The following is a 12,231-nucleotide window of genomic DNA, read 5'->3' as shown; positions in this document are numbered from 1 at the left end:
AGGAACGTGTGCTCCTTTTAGCTGTGTACCATCCAGTAAAATTTCAAAGAAAACACTCTAGTCTCCTAAGAAAAATTAATGGAAAGAATCAAAACCACCTCATATCAAATGTCTAATGTCCAATTTACAGAACAGTATCAAGACATCTGAAACACCTCCTCAAGTACAGTGATTATGCCAACACTGGTGCTCCCAAGATTACTCTTTTTCTTTATTACTCCTTTCCAAACCATATGTATTAATAAGCACCACACTGAAGTACTTACCAGATTTTGATCTTCCATGTGTTGAGCTAGAAGTAATGGTGAGAGACTGTGGTTTAACTGGATCTACTGGTACAGCATAAGTGCCAGCACTTGGAACTTGGATGTAAGGTCCTACTGCTGCCACCCTTCCTGAAGCACTCAGGGATGACTGGGGTGAGGAAGTGCCATTAATACGATTCAACTAAAAAAAACCAGACAAATTGAAATGTGAACTTCCATTTACCATAGTCATTTGTGCATGAACAGGAGGTCTAAATTTAATTATATAGAACCATGCACTATAGCTAAGAAACATTAATAATTAAGTTACCATACTCCATGCTTCTACAAAAAAAGCATAAAATACAAGTTTCATTTGTTAAAATCAACACATCAAAAATTAGATTTCTCAGCCACAGCAAATACATTTCTCGTAGAAATCTCTATCTGTGTAAGGTCTCTTTCACTGGGCCTTTCTTAGGCAAATGGACTAAAATGAGTTCTTAAGTGTTCAAATATGTGTGTGTAGTTTGTTTGGGGTTTTTTTTTTTTTAGAGCAATACCTCCAGCTAGGAATATGTATGGAAATACAGAACTGATCTCTCTGATCCTGAGATAAATGGTCTACAGTGCGACTGATTTCATATCAAAGTTCCAGGTAGCTATCAAGGCTAACTTTATCAGACCACTTACATATTTTCAAGTTTCCATACTGGAAGATCAGTATTTTACAAAACTGTTATGCTTTCATGCTTTGAAACACAGCCCATAATTACACTTTCCTTCCTAGAAACATAAATGACCATAATTTTTAATATACTATGGTCTGTGCTATAAAGAAAAAGGAAACACACTCGGTCTATCAGTTTTCTGATATGGAAAACCTTACAATACTTTTAAGAAGCCTATTACTTTTAAAACAGGTTCTTTGATGCAATTGTGTTATGCAGCTGGGAAAAAATGTAGTTTTTATAGGCTCTTGATAAACTAAAGTGTGGCCCTTTTAACAGTTTATCTTACAGGAATGTTTTCTTTTTGACGTGCCTCAACTTTTTTTTTGTATAGTCGTTCGCGCAGCTCATTAATTCGCTTGTCCATCATAGCCACCTCCATATTGCGTTTGTTTAAGAGTTCTTTTTGCTGCTGAAGCTTGGAGTTCTGCTCCTGGTTAAGCCTGTTACGAATCTTAAAAAAGGAAAAAAAAAAAATAGAAAGAAAGGAAGAAAGAAAGAGAAAAGCACTTGTTAGGGCAGTTCCTTCATTCTGTTACTTCATTCTGTCTGTTGTCAAGTTGGTTTTTAATATAGTGCTAAAAAACCCAAAGCAACTTGGTTTGGCAACTTGTTCTGACATCTCTAATGTTACACGGCCTGTCAAATTAGCATTTGCAACCATGCAACCATGAACAACTCTTAAAAGAAAACAGCAAAAGAACGTCCTAATAAACTAACGGATACCTATTAAATACATGTAGGTTACATCCCATTTATAGCAAATGGATTGAAGAAATAGGCACAGAGCCATTTCAGAACTGAACTCCACTGTGAAAAATTAAATCACAGAAAATGTTTATTAAAAGTTATGTTTAACTGAGACTGATTATCATGAAAACTCAGTGATACAACATTTGTAACAGAAATTATGTTATTGATTCTATTTCCAGTTCCACACGAAACTTCTTGATGTCAGGTTAACTGAACTGCTAGTGCAGGGACTGGGCACAGATTTTCCTCTCTACACTAGGATTAAATTGAAACCTTCACAGTAGGTTTCCAGCAGATTAGGGGATGGATTACCTTTATGGCTTAAATCAACCATGACAGTGTTTATAATTATTTCTCTTGCTTTCCCACTGGCATTTTTTCATACCTTCAATAACTCTGACAGTATTGTCTCAGTGTTTCAATTTTCATGGTAATGTTACATGCAAAAAACACCTGAGGCAAATTTAAGTCTTGACAAATGTGTATGGCATTGCTGTGAAGCACAAAAGAAATCTTCATCTATCAAGCATCTTAGCACTTCAAAATACTCACAAGGCATATATGCCTCATATAAATGGGAAAAGGGGAAAAAGAGGAGAGAAAAGGAATCATTCCTACTTAATGAAAACACGTAATGGATTAATCATATGTTGTACTTGCTCATATAAGAAGTGGTTGAGACTGATTTTGGTATGTTAAATATATTTGAGTTGTTGCCTTGATCACAGTAAAGTACATGAGTAAATAAAAAAAGCCCTCAAATCCTGACACATTGGCATGTAGTTAAGTATTTCGTAACTTTTAAACATAAAAACTGGACAAAATTTCAATATAAGTTGAGTATTTCATTAATCATCTGAGAACTGCACTTCAGATTTAACAGTCTTCTTGGAGGAAGATACACAATAGTGATACAGGGAATGCTGTGTGAATATACTGCAGCTATAGAGCACTATATAGTGCAGTAAACATAGTGCAGCTTTTATTTTTGATGATTCTGTTAAATTGTGTTAAGTCTTATGTATTTTCTTTATTTACACAAGAGATAATAGCTGTATTTTCCCAATGTAGCTTAAATTTACTTTTATTCACTGCCCAGTCATGTCTCCAAGTTAAGACGCCATCTAAGTGAGCTTGCTACAGCCAGTTCTTTTGAAAAATTGAAAAATACCAATTTTTTAATTTTTTTAAATTTATTGAGAGATTAAAAGAAATAGTAGATTATGTCAGCATTCAGTATTGCAGTATTAGGGGCTGAGAAATGCCCTTCAGAACACTTGTGCGCTTTGTATCATAATGTGTATGAGCAACCACAAAAATAGCTCTTTAAGCTAATGCGATTCTATTTTAAAGAGGGTTATATGCTAACTACAACCTCACACATTGACAGCTTTCCAATATGCCCATTTTATAAGATGCTGCAGAACCAAATGGCTATACATAAGCATAGTAATACTACTTTTTTAAAATCTACAGCTGACATCCAAATAGCATCTTTCTGTTACTTACTTGTAGCTCTTGGTACAACTTTTTCAATTCTACTGCTGCAGGTCCCGTCATCTGTCCGTTATAAGACTGAAACCCATTGAGTTTCCCTTTCCTTAAATCCTCCAGCTGCTGAGTAAGCTGATCCACTTTTAACACTGCAGCCTGTAGCTCCTGCTGCTTTTCCTGGAACATGGCACTTATATGCTCAATTTCAGTTGCTAAAATTAACAAGATAAAAAAAAACCAAAAAACAATTAAGTAAAGCAGAAGTTGTTAATTTTTTAATTCTACAGGTACTGATACATACAACACTCCAGTTTTAAATCTAGTACATACATACTCATATAAAATATTTATGTGTTGGGAATTTGCTAACAGTAATATTATTTCCTCATATTAAGAGAATAGATTTATTCTCTAACTTTATGTCTGACTACAGAAAACAAAAAGTTACAACATATACAAATTTCATAGAAACACAGCACACCCTCTAAGACAAAAAAAAAAAACATTCTATCTGAAATCCTGTTTCAATGCTACAGTTACAAGCAATACAGCATTATTTGCTAGTCATGCAGAAAATAGTAAATTAAACCAAGTATGCTCCTTAAAAATTCTACATACACAGATTGCCATTCATTATCTTGCTGTAGTCCACTTGTCCTCTCATGGCACGGATTTTTTTCAGCTTTGTCTCCTGGGTTTCAACACGTTCTTTAAGTTTCTGGAGCTTTTCACTCTCAGAAACAGACTGCTGCTGACGACGTTCTTGCTGCTTCAGATAACGCAAGCGTTGTTCCTGATAAAATGATAAAATGATAAAATTACCTTGGAAAAACACATCACTATGATCAGTGGGGTTTTATATTTCCAGAAATCAGAAAAGGTTGCTGTTAAAAATGTAGTTAAAAGGTTAAAAGATTTATCAGTCCCTCTAGAAAAGTGCTCTACATTGTTAAATCTGTTTTAGAGCAGAGATTCGAGATTTTTTAGACCAAATTTACATATATGCGCAAATATAACCCTTGCCTGAACACTCATTCAAATGCACATGAAGCTTCCTCTGGCATTTGTTTGCTGACACTATTAACTCATCTCCTGCTGCTGCAAAACAAACTTGCAATAATATTATCTGGCTTCCTAGAGACAACAAAATAGGTCCAACACACCATTTTTAACAAGCTGTCCTACCACATGATCAAGTTCCAGTTCTAAAGAACAATCCACCTGCTGGGCACACAAGGAAAATGTTTCCTTTCCAACATTATTTCCATCAAGAAAGAGCTACAAAATTGATAGGTTGATTCCTAGGTACTCCAAGCATCCAGTGTATACTGTATATTGTAACACTCACAACAACGTCAGAAATATTAAACCCACTCCTCATCCTGAAAACATACTTTGATTCTTGTAACACAGAGACTTTGGAAATGTAATACGTGAATATATATGAAGTGGGCACAATCTCACAGCACTATTACTATAGTGGAGTGAATGAGCTACTAAAGATGAGCATAAAGTCAAGCCTGATCTATAACAGATCATGAAGTGGGCCTCACAAAACAGACAAAAGCTATTAATATTTTTTTCTAAAGACACATAACTTGGCCTGACATAGGTTGTCATTTACACCGAAATGCTGTATATTGCCTGATTAACTTGGTAAAACAATGGATTCAAGCCTTCCTGAGCTTATCTAGAATGAATTAATATTTTTTTAAAAATCCATGAAAATTACACTTGCATATGGTGAAGGAAATTTATTATGATCTGTATATAACTATTACCTTAGCAACTAGCATTTGCTGTTGATTTTCAATCTGCTGCTGTTGTCGGGCAGCCATATCTTGAAGTTCAGAAAGAGTGAGTTCAACACGTGGATTCCCAACCTGCAGAACACAAAATGTTACATTAAAGTGCTGATGTATATTAAGTGTTCTGATGATAGAAGCTAAATCCCCACTCCTCAGAGCCTACAGGCTAAAGCCTCCTTTGCAGTCCTCAGAGAAAGAGCAATGATGGATCCCTATGAAAGAGTAAGGAAGCTCACAGCAGAAATAAAGGACACAGACCACGCACGTGCCAAGGACAGAAAAAGCAGAAACTGGAAAAGCAGATAAAAGAGGAAAACATTAGGAGACAAAACAAACAAGAGAAAAAAAGCCTTTATACTATGTTCAACACTCTTCTGTTGAGATGTTCTGCAGAATTGCTACACAGCACTGGTATGGCACATGTGGTAATGGCAGGTATTTAAGCAGTATTGGAATCAGAATCTTCTTTCTTTTCCTAATATTTTCAGTGTAGCTATGTCGGCAGCTTTAACATGTGGCTAGCATTATTTACTTAGAGCAGCACAAGACCTCATGAGAACCTTTAGACAAAGGCTTAGGTAAAAGCTATCTCCATCACCAACCTGAACGAAGATGGTGAAATTTCCTGGCAGATTGGAGCATTTAAGGTAACAATCTGAGTGAAAAAAGTCTGTACAAAGTGAAGCAAAGTGATCCCCTTTGGATAAGCAAGTGGCTAATACTGAGTGAACTCTAAAGGAGAAAACGAGATATTATTGGGGCTCTATCACGCCTTTTGCATATCAAAACTAACAAAATATTTACCAAATTGGGGTAGAAAGGCAATTACTGAAAATTATTTAAAATGTATATAATGCTGTGACGATGTGTGAGACCAAGTATGTGGTTTTGAGAATAAATGCATTGTTTCGGTATATTCATAGTTCTGCCAACGAACAGAATTTAAATCTCTACATTAAATTACTCCACTTCAACCAGTTTTTACTATGCAATTACAAAAGAGTGCAATGTAGCAAGATAAATTCCAGAGGCTGACACTTGCCAAATACCTGCTTTGCTACTCAGAAAACCAAAACCCACAATCTTAAAATTCCATGGTTTAACCACAACTTCAGCATTTGCACAGAAACAAAATACCAGCCTTTGAAAAACTATGCCAGAAAGTAAGAAGTTCAGAATAGCCCTTCAGTCAGAAAGGAAAATACTATTTATTTTAAAATGACCGATTTGTCCTTTTTTTTTTTCTTTCTTTTTTCTACCTGAAATCCAATCAGTAATTCCTGTTTCTGCATACAATTGTTCAAGTAAAGATATGCACCTCAAGGTCAGTCACCAAAATGAGCCAGATTTTGAACAGTAACTTTTCAAGCCGCGGCATCTTAGATGCATCATATAGACATGTCGGACAAAAATATTTCTAAAAAAGTTACTGTCCCCCTGAATAAATGATGGAGCAAAATTATAATTCTTATTGGATGCTACAACTCAAACTCCTCTTAATAGTCAAAATAGTCAACAATAATGAAAATTACTCATAGTAGAGAAGTAATTTAAAAGTATCTATTTAGTTATAGCTATATAAATGGTGAAACCAGAACAGAAGATAAAATCCAGCCAAACCACTAATTTTCTATTTCAACACTCTGCTAGTGAACATAGTAATTAAAAAAAAAAAAGGGGGGGGGGGGGAAGGAAGGGAGGGAGAACAAAAGAAAAGATTTAACATCGTAGCGTGTCCTTTTTTATTAGCATGACTTATGACAGACGAGTGAGTCTTTCCCAGTATTTTTTAAGGCCAAAGAACTTGTACACATCTGTGGCCACCAGCTAATAAATCAAAGAGAGACATTTTATTAATAATTACACACTGAGAGGCACTAATTGGGTAAGAAAGTAAGGAAACTTTCCAGGTGTCATCCACAAACCAAAATGTGCTAACTTGAGACAAGAAAAATAACATACAAAACTGAGATGCTGCTCCCAGACCATGTTCATGCTCTGCTGACTTCCTCTGGCATGACCTTCTATCAGAAAACCCTAAACTTCTACATCTGCATTTGCTGGATTTCTTAGGTAATTCTTAAAAGGGGCTCAGGGTGGCTTGAAGGTTTTGGATTGCTGATTTTAAAAAGCGAGGGGTGAATTGACAGTATTTTCTCAGTACACATATACTCTGTTTCAAAAATACACAACTTGCATTGGGAAGATTTTGCAGTCTGATGCTGCTCTTCTTCCTGCTTTCATCATCAGTTTAACAACATTGATAGCTCATTCTATTTCCAGTAGCAATTTTCAGCATAACACTGTCCAAAAATAAAGATGTTTTATTTTGCTAAGAAGTCTTGTTAAAAATATATCCAGACTCAAAAAGTGGCATTTGTATAGGGGCTGTGCATATTTCAAAGTAAAAAAGCCATTTCACAGAGTGAAAATTACAGATTTTTTTAAGTGCAAAACATAACTTGGAATGCACAACAACAGTAAGAAATTGTTTTGTAAAAGCACAAGAAACAAAAAAACACAACACAGTTTGATCCAAAAGCTCAGAATTTTTACTGCTTTAAATAAGCATATTTGAAAGCATATCTTATAATGCCTGGAAAAAGTACTGAATTATTTTATATTATGTAAAATATACAAGATTAATTAAAAGATTTATGCGAATATTAGCTTCTCCTTGAAGAAGCTATTACCTACTGTAAAATGTTCCATTCAGAAAGCATAATGTCTGAAAACCTTTTATACATGGCAGAACACAAGAACATGGGAACAGTAATAATTAACCATTTAAATATAAATGCCCTATGAGAAATTGCTTAACTTTTACCTCACTGAACACCAGTAAGTGTCCCTTTCACTTAAAATAACGACACTATACTTAGGAAAGAAAAGAAGAGGCAGCTGAGGAAGCAAAGTTTTAAACCTGCAACTTCACTCGCAGTTTGTTCTTTTTCATCCACATGGCAAAAGCAGCGACCAGACCAAGCAGAATTCCTCTTCGACATAAAATCAATTGTTTTCAGATAGACTGTCGCTGATTTCAGGTCTCCAGAACAGGACAGCATAATTTTTGAAACAGCATGAAAAACACTGAATCTTTCTCTTGCCACGATCTACTTGAATCAATTCAATCAGAGCATTTTATATTCCTTAAGTCTGCTTGCAATAATCTGTACACGAATGCCACCAATGAAGGAAGTCAGCCCTGGTCCTTCTTCAGAACCTCAGGTTATGCAAGGTAAAGACAGCGCTGCATTTTCTCAGTTCTTTAATGAGGTTGTTGGTTTCTCAGATTCTTAAGTTTGCACTGTTCATGGTAGTTATTAGCAACTTCATCTACGAAGTCACTCACCTCGCATAACAAACACAAGCCTATCACATTTAAGGTCCAGATCTCCTCCTTCCTCTTGCAGCAAGAAAAACTCCCTCCTACAGAACTGCCTTCTGAAGGAGGTACTAAAAAGCCACTACAAATATCTACTCCTTCAGATTCCACAGATTCATTTGCTACATGGTGATACATCAAAGCAAGACAGTTTTGCTGAATTGTAAATTTCTTCTCATTGATTCACAGAAGCATTTACACATAGAGGTGAACTCCTAAATGAGATGCTATGGAGCAAACACTGCATTATTAGGCACTAAGGAAGTATTATGTATGCCTCATACAGACAAGAATACATCTATATTCCCTAATTTCTTGATATCGACAAGAATCTTATAAAAATGTATTTATTTTGTTTAGCATGCGATTTAAAAGGTCGTGATGAGAGACAGAATTTGTAATGAACTGGAGTTTCAGCTTCTGACATCAGCCTCCTACTACAAGCTAATATTTTTACCATTTGATGATTAATATTTTGAGACAGGCAAGATGAATGGTACAGTAGTAATTAAATAGTTTGGAACCAGTTTACAAGCAGCCTCAAAACAAGTCATACCTTAGGCATTTAATTAAGAAAAGGAACCTCCTTTAACACATTAGTCTTGTCACTCTGCGAAGTCATTTTCTTATTCCTCATTCCTTTCTTTCTAACCTCACACTATGCTCTTCTGTCTATCATTACAAACTCCTCAGTCTGCATACTTCTAAGCTATTATGAAATGGTTTACTTATTGGAAACCCACAATACTAAATGAAAAATTGTACCCCAACTCAAAACTATTTATTTGACAGTGTTCTGTTGTAATGACATGTAAGCAATACGGGCAGATTCCAGTTTTTTTTTTTTTTTTGCCTTTACTCCCATTGGAAAACTATCTTTAAAGAGGAATCTAATTATGTCAATATTAAAATGAAAAAACGCATGATACTGACCTTTTGAAATAAAAGATCATAATTAGGATGTGGCTGGATTTTATGCATTTCTCTGCCTCAATGTCTAAGCAATGAAGATACTTATTTTTTATCATTTTATAAGTTTGCACTAGTAAGAACAAAGTTATTTTGAAACTAATAATGAAATATTTACACAAATAAGAGATTTACACAAATAAGAGCTTTAAAGGAAAACGACAAATATTCATAAGCTTTAGAGGCCACCATAATGATGGGCAATCTCATGTTTAGGTTCAGCAATGCCTAGCCAACTCAAATAGCCAGTGTAAAGTATAATGTGACCAATTAATTGAAGAAGAAAACTGGAGCAGTACAAGAATTTACCAATCTTTACCTGCATGCTATCTCTGCAGATCTTTTTCTAGGTTTGCAAGAGCCACTATGTCATTAACTTCTCTTATCTATTCCTTCCCTCTTTTTAAGATAGGTGCTCACTCCTGTCTCCCACACAATTCTTCTTCAGTTCTCCTCCCAAACCCCTGAACTAGGAAGTGTAAGTTAAAGTATCTCAAACCTCCTGAACTGGCCAAGCTCCACCTTCTCCTATGCCTGTTCTTGTACAATGAATGAACTCACGTTTTCTAGTCTTTTTCCTATCAGTCACCTCCATCCCTTCTATCCTTATTCCCTCTTTTACTACTTTACTTTTAGTACTTTAGTCCACCCTTCGCTCTTGTCACACTCAGAGATGATTTTAGGTCAAACCACCAATTTTCAAAGTCCAACATAACCCAAGTAAAATGTAATCAACCAGTCTGTAATCAACCCCCCAAAAAAACATGGACTGAGGACAAGATGAGTGCTGAATTAGAGGCAACAGAGACAAATCCAAGAAGAGTCCTTCAGGTTCATAGTCTAAAGAATTTACTCCCCCATGTGGGATTTATTAACAATGCATGCAATTTTGCCATGGCAAAAAGAAAATATCATCTTTACTGGCCTAACAGGAGGAGCAGCAAAGGCCAGAAAGGTCCTGCAAGTTGCTCCTGAGAAGGCTTAAAATGCCTACATAGAAATGCAAAGTAAATACTCTTTGTTTTACTGCATATACTGAAAGACTCAGTTTTTCATAATCTATAGCCGGTCTAAGTTGCTGCTCCTTCCTAGGGCAGATGTGGGAATAAAAATCTTGCATCCAGACTACAAGTTTATCTGTGTAGAGCTGTCAAATCCCAGAAATCTATATAGCTACACAACAAAAACAGAACTGACAGGTCTGGGACTAGATATATGAGTATGTGGACAAAGGCAGTAATTTATTCCTTAAATGAGCATTTTCCCAGAATGAAGCAAGAACATGGCTAGACTGGAGCACTCCCCAGCCAGTGAATTCCAGACTGGGATCAGGGCTCTGACAATTCTCAGCCTCCCCAAACCAAGGAGTTCAGTGGGCCATCCCTGCATTCTCCTCCTCTGTGCCGCATTTAAAGAGAAGGAAGAGCTACAGCTCTGTGCAACTACAGAACTGCAAGAGCAGAAAGAAAGGCACAGCTTTGCTTTGCCTGCTGAATCTAGCAAAAGATTCCCAAATTCACACATGCTAATGTGGACAGAAGCGGCGAAAGTCCATCAGTAACTTGTACCTTTTCTGCCTTAAGCCTCATTCAAGGTAACAGTTTAGGGAATACTCTAACTAGCCCTTTGTTGTTGGCAACAAAGGTTTAGAGGTTGCTGATAAGAACAGCCATCACACATTTTGGATATCTGTCCTCAGCACAAGCGTAGTGATAGGGAAAGCTTCCATCACAGATGGAAGATGTGGGAAATTATACCACTTCTGTATCAAATACGTCTTATATTAAATGTATGTGGCCTCCTTGTGCCATGTAGGGACTATGAGAGGCAAACATAGGATGGAGCATCTGCTCAAGATTATTGATTCTGACCTCCTTACATAGGGTCAGCATGTTTCAGAAATGTATCACCAAATTTATGATGTCTAACAGATTTTGTCCACATTTTCCATTAAACCTGATCCTAGTGCCATGAAAAATGAAGACAATTTGAAAGTCCCGTGTGAAAACTCTTACATAACATTAGAGACATAAGACAAAATATCTGTTTCTGTTTAAACTAAAATAGAGGTTTTTTGCTGAACTCAACATGGATGACATTATTTCCAGTTTAATGGCTTTACGCACAGCTCTGCCTTGCATTTTTTTTTTTAACTGGGTCAGAAATATGCCGATAGCAGAAATCCATTTTAAAGAATCCAATGACAATAGCACATGCCTTTTTTAGCTTAATGGAAATGAACAAGCTAATTAAACCCAGAAAAGGCAGCCTGAATATTGGGAATTAAAGAAAAATATACCTAGTATGTGCTTTCTCCTTATAATAAAGTAATCTTGAAATTAACATTACAAATGGAATCTGGCAACTTTACTCAGAAATTTATAATGAAAATGTTATTTTATTTGTGCAAATAAATGCATTAACAGTTTCTTAGAATAAACACGCTTCAACTGTATCACAATTTGCTGAAAAATCTCACATCATACATCTCACACCTATATTAGATAAAATCTTAGTGTCTCTCATGAATTACACCACCTTGTTAGCAATTTCTCCAATTTGCTGATGCTAATAAAAGTCACTCTATATAATGCTATTATTAAGTCTATTTAGCATAAGCCACAGGCTCTAGATTCCCTGTTCCCATATTGCTTTCGTAGAAATCTCACAAGGGAGGCTTAACTCTATTTTGCATAGAATAGCTAAGAACAAGAAGAACAAAAATCAAAACAATGGTAAAATAGATTTTCAAAATTAGAAATGGATTTAAGTATATACTGAACATCTGCTACATATGAAATGAACTGCTTATAATTCACTTCTAGCACATAAGACAGTAGTATCTG

The 12,231-nt window shown here is 35.7% G+C and overlaps 1 protein-coding gene across 8 annotated transcripts in view; it reads right to left on the bottom strand.

Annotated features, from left to right (window-relative positions):
• The window catches only part of PPP1R13B (protein phosphatase 1 regulatory subunit 13B), a 72,034-nt gene that overhangs the window by 14,596 nt on the left and 45,207 nt on the right, over positions 1 to 12,231 (bottom strand). For 5 of the 8 annotated variants that reach the window (XM_065684706.1, XM_065684707.1, XM_065684703.1 and 2 more), the window contains exons 5-9: positions 5,005 to 5,106; positions 3,842 to 4,016; positions 3,239 to 3,435; positions 1,266 to 1,430; positions 267 to 447 (exon numbers count right to left, since the gene is read on the bottom strand). In XM_065684706.1, the coding sequence (XP_065540778.1) occupies positions 267 to 447; positions 1,266 to 1,430; positions 3,239 to 3,435; positions 3,842 to 4,016; positions 5,005 to 5,106 (820 nt within the window). Of the gene's footprint in view, positions 1 to 266; positions 448 to 1,265; positions 1,431 to 3,238; positions 3,436 to 3,841; positions 4,017 to 5,004; positions 5,107 to 7,954; positions 8,226 to 12,231 lie in introns of those variants that run through there. The other 3 variants (XM_065684705.1, XM_065684709.1, XM_065684710.1) reach the window with 2 other exon arrangements.

This window comes from Lathamus discolor, chromosome 6 (genome assembly GCF_037157495.1).
Source record: "Lathamus discolor isolate bLatDis1 chromosome 6, bLatDis1.hap1, whole genome shotgun sequence".
Lineage (NCBI taxonomy): Eukaryota > Metazoa > Chordata > Aves > Psittaciformes > Psittacidae > Lathamus > Lathamus discolor.
Note: the sequence above shows the minus strand (reverse complement) of the source record. Positions and strands in the feature narration are given on the sequence as shown.